The following is a 6,000-nucleotide window of genomic DNA, read 5'->3' as shown; positions in this document are numbered from 1 at the left end:
CACTGCTGCCTTCAGTGCCATCTCTGCTCCTCCTGAGCCTGTGCTAATGCCAGGGGCTCAGAGCCCTTCAGCACTGATGTGGATGTGCTGCATGATAACTTGTGGGAGTGTGGGAAGGACAAGTGTGCCTGTGCAAAGGACTGCAGGCAGCTAAAGAAAAAGGGCCTGCAGCAACTTCTATTCCATTCTTGAAGAAAGAATTCGAATAAGATACTGCAAGTGCCTCTGACCTTCATTGTGTTTCATTTAAGAAAAGATTGCATTGGCCATTACAACTTTTTTCTTCTGTCTAAATTTCTCTTGTCTTTCTTGCTGTGTCTGAGCTAACAGTTCCTCCCTCCTCCATGCCTTTCAGATAGCAATAGGATTAACTTTCATTGTCTTGATTCAGTTATAAGACCGGAAATCTTGGCAAACACAGTTATTCTGCCCCCAGAAACAGTTTGCTCTAATTCAAATTAAATCACCGATTTTTAATGTTTTTTTAACTATCTTGAAGTACTGAAAAGGGAGGAGTAGCAGAAACTATCCATCAATCCCTTGTACAGTACAGTAACAGTTGGAAACATTCTTAAATATTGAACTAGAAAGACTGATAGAGCTGAAATCTGTGAAATACAGTGAACCTGCACAGTGCAACTTCTCTGAAGAGGGTTTGTTGAAGAATGAGCACATTAGGCGTGCCTGCAAAGAAACCAGAATGTCCCTGTGCCAGCAACCCCAGAGGTGCAGAGGCTGCAGGCAGCACATGGAGACAGAGCAGCCTGTGGGCAGAAGAGGAGAGGTGGAAGGGAGGCTGCCCTGCTGACACCAGTGTGGAGATTGCAGGAGGAGGTAATTGGCAATTCTCTGGCGCTCAGAGGAGAGGAATCAGGGCAGTGCAGCACTGCTGGAGGCTTTGCTTAGCTGCTGTTTGTGTTGTTGGATTTTTAAACTTCAAAATCCCAAAGAGGCGTTAGGGAAACCTTCCAACCAAGGCGAAAGCAAGCCTTGGGCCCATCATCTGTCCCAGAATCCAGTGCAAAGCAGAGCCATGGCTAGCATGGATTTCATTGTCTTAGGAGATAGTTGCGATGGGGAGTGCCTCAAGTTTTCCTGCTAGGGATGTGTCCTGGACCTTCAGGTGCTCCTCTCTAGCTGCATTCACTTTTTTTCATGTTTTCATCAGTGACTTATAATCCATCCACTGTTAAAAATGCCAGCATGGTCTGTGGAGGGAGAGAAAGGGATCCATGGCAGAGAACGTGGCTGCTGTGACCATGAGGGTGGCTCACAGGCTGGCTGGAGACAGTCCTCCATCTGGAGAAACTGCACTTGCTTCTGTGATCTTTTCCCTTTGCACAGTTGAGATCTGGGCAGGATTTTCCTCCCAGGGTCTCTGAGCTTTGCAACACTGCTGGCAGCACAGTGTGCTGAAGGTAGGACTGTGCCAAAGCATGCAAGTCCTAATTTCTCAGGAGTGAGGATGGTTTTTGTAGACAGTGTAGGGCAGGAGATGCTGGGATGAGGCAGGAGCAAGGGAGAGAAAAGCATGGTCAGTTGGTTATTTCCTGACTGGTAGTTGTAGAAAACATTATTATTGGGATGCCCTTGGTCAGCTGAAGCAGACCTTGTGTGCTGATTGTTTTCAGTAATAGAGTATTTGTAAAGTCTGAGGACTGGGGCTTCTTTTCATCAAAGCTTTTCAAGATAAGACCCCGGCACGAAGCCTTGTTGCCCATTCCTTTCTGCTGTCCACCAGCCATCCTCATTTTCTGCAATGACAGCTACAATGTCTCCTTCACTGATGTCCAGTTCATCCACGTTCTGAAAGGAGAAAGGGAAAAGAAATGTAATTAGCCTGAGAGCACAAGAGGGCCCAAGCATGTATCTGGTGGGGTTTTTTTTAGTCCTGCCCTTCATCAACAGCCTGCTGGTGTCCTTCTGGTTGCAATGAGCCTGAAATACTAGACAGTGAGGGATTAAGCATTTGGGCTATTTCCTTAAGATCCTCAAATTTCCCCAGCCTCCAGGGTGTCTCCTCGTGCATAACTTGGTGGTTTTATCACTGGGGAAGTCCAGAAAGGGTTAAATACAACTCTCCTAAACCAGCTCACCATGACCTGCATAGTCTGCAGGTGTTGCTAAATAAAACAGAGCACAGCTTAATGCCTAAGGGGGATAAAAGTGTCTCTGCTAATCTATGCCTGAAATAGGTCTCTCAGTTCTTTTAGTAGGGAACAGCAGTGACCAGTGGGGGAACAGTGACTCCTCGACAGCAGTGACTTTCATCCCCAGACAAATGCAGTAGTTGCAAATAAGCTCTCCCCGAGCTCCCAGGCAGCTATCAGTGTTCAGTGGTGCTGCCCTATTTTCCATAGGAAACCACTTTGCTACCCACAGTGTAGTAAATAGAAAACATCCAGAGATGTTTGACGTGTCAGCTAAAACTAAATTTAATGCACCTGAGTAGGTAAGAATGGACTCAAAAAATGAGAGGCCTCAATGTACATATACTAAAGGTAGTAACAGGCTCTTTTCTCAGCAGGGAAAATCCCTGTGTGGCATAGTTTTAAGGTGACTCCGGGAGTAATGAGCTGATCCAGTAGTCTCCTTAGGGGAACTGCCATTAACAGTGAGGTGCTTTCAGCCGTGCTTGCATGAAATTTCAGGTAAATAATAAAAGAAAGTTTAAAATTAAGCAAAAAAACCCCAACATCTAATAAAAGGTGTTGGAATACTGCTGCACTAAAGGGCAAGTGCTCCTTTTGAGCTTTTTCTGTTTTCATCATTTATCTGGCTATCTATTTTGTCACTGTCACATTTCTTCAATGTTGGCTGTTTACGGCAGGTCCCTTGGTGTGAGGCTCTCTCTGCACTGAGACATGAGACCTCCTGGATGCTGTTTCTTCTGCTGATCTAAAGCTAGTAAAAGGAACCTTTAAACTGACATGTAAAGCAACTGGGGTTGGAGTCCAGGTTCTGGAGTCCATCAGAATTAGCAAATATTTATAACCAGTCCATTCACAACCTTTTACTAATTGTATTCTGCCTAGTTAAGACTGGAGTCAGGGAGAATTCAATATCCCAGTTAAGGATGCAGGTTGTTCTCTTTAACAATCTTTTGGCAGATGAAGCACATCCACTGTGATTCTGCAACTTGCAACATGGAAGTATAGGGAAAGAATGTCCTTTGTGGGATTTAGTCCCCTCCAGCATGGAGAGCCAGCATGCTAAACAAATCATATCCCTGGCTGTAAAATGATGGTAATATCTCCTTCACAGAATTTACAGTTTCAAGATGTTTGAATCAGTATCATTTATTTTAAATCTAACATTATGAAGTATTTATTTTGAAGCCTTTTTTTACCTGGGCTGTGTAGTCATAAAGTACTCTGTAGTCCTGTGATGATGTGATCCCAGCTTTTTCATGTACAAAAATGGATGCATAGACTCCGTCTGTTCTTTCTGGTAGGAAAAAAACAAGGAAGAAATACCCACCACAGAAACAAAGGGTTCAGTCGCTTATAAATGCGTGGGATCATATGCAAGAGTTCACAAATACAAGGGTTTCTGTTCTCTCTCTGCCTGGAGATGTACATGTATAGAAAAGCTGCTGTGAACTGTAGGTAAAGCGTTGCACAAAAACTGTCCCCCATTGATGGAATGACAATACACCCATTGAACTTTGTGGGAGGTCAGAAACTAGCTTCAGCCTCATCCAGGTTGGGAAAAATGTTTACCCTGGTGAAACACAATCCAAGGAGGGAAATGGTCTGATTAAAATGGTTTAAAAATGTTGCTACTGGGGGTATAAAATTCTAGCAGTTCAGTGACTCACATAGGGCTTTTTTTTCCCCTTGAGAAAAATGGAAAATACTGTGCCAATGGGTCACCGACATTTTCCAGTGGTTTCTATAGTTCTCACACAGCTATTTGTCATGGACATAACTTTTTTTGCAGTTGTTTTGGCTTAGTAAGTTTGTTATAATTGCGAAATTCCTTATTTCTTCCTGGCATCTGTCTGGGAGCTTCCCCTGCTGAGCACCAAATGCAGCAAGTGAGAGTCTGGGCTCTGTTTCTGGGTGCCCAAGCAGGCAGGTCTGACAGAGGCAGTTGATTTTAAAGCTGTTTGAAAACAACTTTTCGTTTGGTAAGAACTACAGTTAAAATGCTTTTGTTTACTATCAAACCAATAAAAATGTCAAACTGTTACCTTCTACATAGTCGAAACACTGTGTTTTAAATATCATCTTATAAATTCCTAGTTACAAGGATTACAAGACAACAGTGTAACTGTGAGATGAGATGGATATTTGTATTCATAAGCCAAATGCCTGGTCTGTTAAAAATTTTATGTATTTTCTTGGCCTTTTAGTGGTAGTTATTCAACACAAGGAGAAAACTAATATCTAAGTCAGACTGCTGCTCTGAATGTACAGTCCCCCACGCCTAGATGGAGTCTATGGATTATTTGGCACTTTAAGCTGGGAAATTTGTTTAATACACATCCAAGCAAAATTCATTTCCAGACTACTCTTGCCTGCCAGCATGTGAATATCTGCTGTGCATTTCTGCTCTGTGTCAAAGCCTGGTTTAGCAACACGATCTAAAACAAACACATCTGGTAAACTGATTTCCTGCAGAGCATACCCAGAGGAGGGGCTGAAGGAGTGGCAGTTTCCGTGTTGTTTTTACTGCTCCCATGCAGAAGTCCAGAGAATCTGCAGAACCAAGAGAAGCCAAAATCAAAATGAGTGAACAGGCCTGGGTATGAGCATTCCTTCATCTCAGCTCTCTGACTCAGCCTTCCCTCCATCTGCTTCACACCAAGTAGATGTCACCTCTTCCCATGGCCTTCTATTTTCATTTATGCTGTAGATATATTTATCCTCCATTAAAAATGTATTTTTAAAAATGCAGCAGTATATTGAACCATCAACCATCACTAAATTGTGCATGAAATGCAGCAGATAATATTTTTTTGTAGGGCCAAAGGCTCGTGGTGTGAAACTCCAATTATTTCACAATGTTAAAATTATGAGAATTGTCAGTTGTTTATAAGAGATTAACATCTCTTTGTGCTTAAGGAAAACCCTGATACATTTTAAAATACAGAGCTTCTGTAATGAGCCTTTCTAAAAGCTGTGAGTTTAAGTGAATTTTTATTTTAATCTATCCCTAGTTATTTCCTATATCACAGCTGGGTACTGAAGACTAAGTAAAGTGAGAAAATGGGTTATGATTCTCAAGCAGAGATAGAAATAGCATTGCATGCTTAAGGCGTATTTAAAGGGTCTGATTTTTCAGCTAGTGAGCATTCAGTTTTTCTGGAAAATGGATATCCTATCTCAACTGTTCCTGAAAGATTCAGGCTGAGTCTCTCTAGGCTCCTTGCCCATGCTGCTCACAGTTGTATTCTGAATGGCAGTACAATTGTCTGATGTAACTGCACAGGATGCAGCATTGAATTCATTATTAGAGAAGGTCCAGTTTCCAACTGAAAAACAAAGTATTGTGTATAACCCTGATCAGCTCACTGGCAAGCCTGGACCACATTTCAAATGGGAGATCACAGCCTGCTTTCTGTCTTTGCCATGTCATAGGGCTTGTTGAATTATAAATCTCTTCTGCTTTAACTGTGATGCCCTCCCCACTGTGAGTTAGCCACTGTAGTATGAAATATTTAAACCAATAGAACCACCATGCTCTTCTGCTGATATAACTGCATCCATGTTCTAACACTTACCAACAGGAATGGATCAGAATAAGGAAAATTGCCTCCCTAATCAGTTTTTCTGCCCTGTGTTTTTCCCTTTGATCCACATAGAGGGAGCAGCTCTTTGTTCTGCTCAGCTGAGTGGTGCCGTAAGCCTGGAGGAATTGTCCCGAAGGACGGCTCTCCCAGCCCTTGCTCCCAGCCTTCACCCTCCCTGGAACAAACTGGTTTTGTTGTTACGTGCCCTGACTCACTAGGAAAGAGGAAACAAGTAACTGCTACCCATTGCCAGCTGAGTAATT

The 6,000-nt window shown here is 42.8% G+C and overlaps 1 protein-coding gene across 1 annotated transcript in view; it reads right to left on the bottom strand.

The window, feature by feature from the left end:
* Nucleotides 1-452: 452 nt before the first annotated feature.
* Nucleotides 453-6,000, bottom strand: part of PSTPIP1 (proline-serine-threonine phosphatase interacting protein 1) — a 50,153-nt gene continuing 44,605 nt past the window's right edge. Inside the window, exons 13-15 of the mRNA XM_048317420.1 lie at nt 4,633-4,703; nt 3,350-3,447; nt 453-1,806 (exon numbers count right to left, since the gene is read on the bottom strand). Coding sequence (XP_048173377.1) covers nt 1,675-1,806; nt 3,350-3,447; nt 4,633-4,703 — 301 coding nt within the window. The 3' untranslated portion in view covers nt 453-1,674. The remainder of the gene's footprint in view (nt 1,807-3,349; nt 3,448-4,632; nt 4,704-6,000) is intronic.

Source organism: Corvus hawaiiensis, chromosome 13 (assembly GCF_020740725.1).
Source record: "Corvus hawaiiensis isolate bCorHaw1 chromosome 13, bCorHaw1.pri.cur, whole genome shotgun sequence".
Taxonomy (NCBI): Eukaryota; Metazoa; Chordata; class Aves; order Passeriformes; family Corvidae; genus Corvus; species Corvus hawaiiensis.
This window is presented reverse-complemented; position numbering and strand designations above follow the sequence as displayed.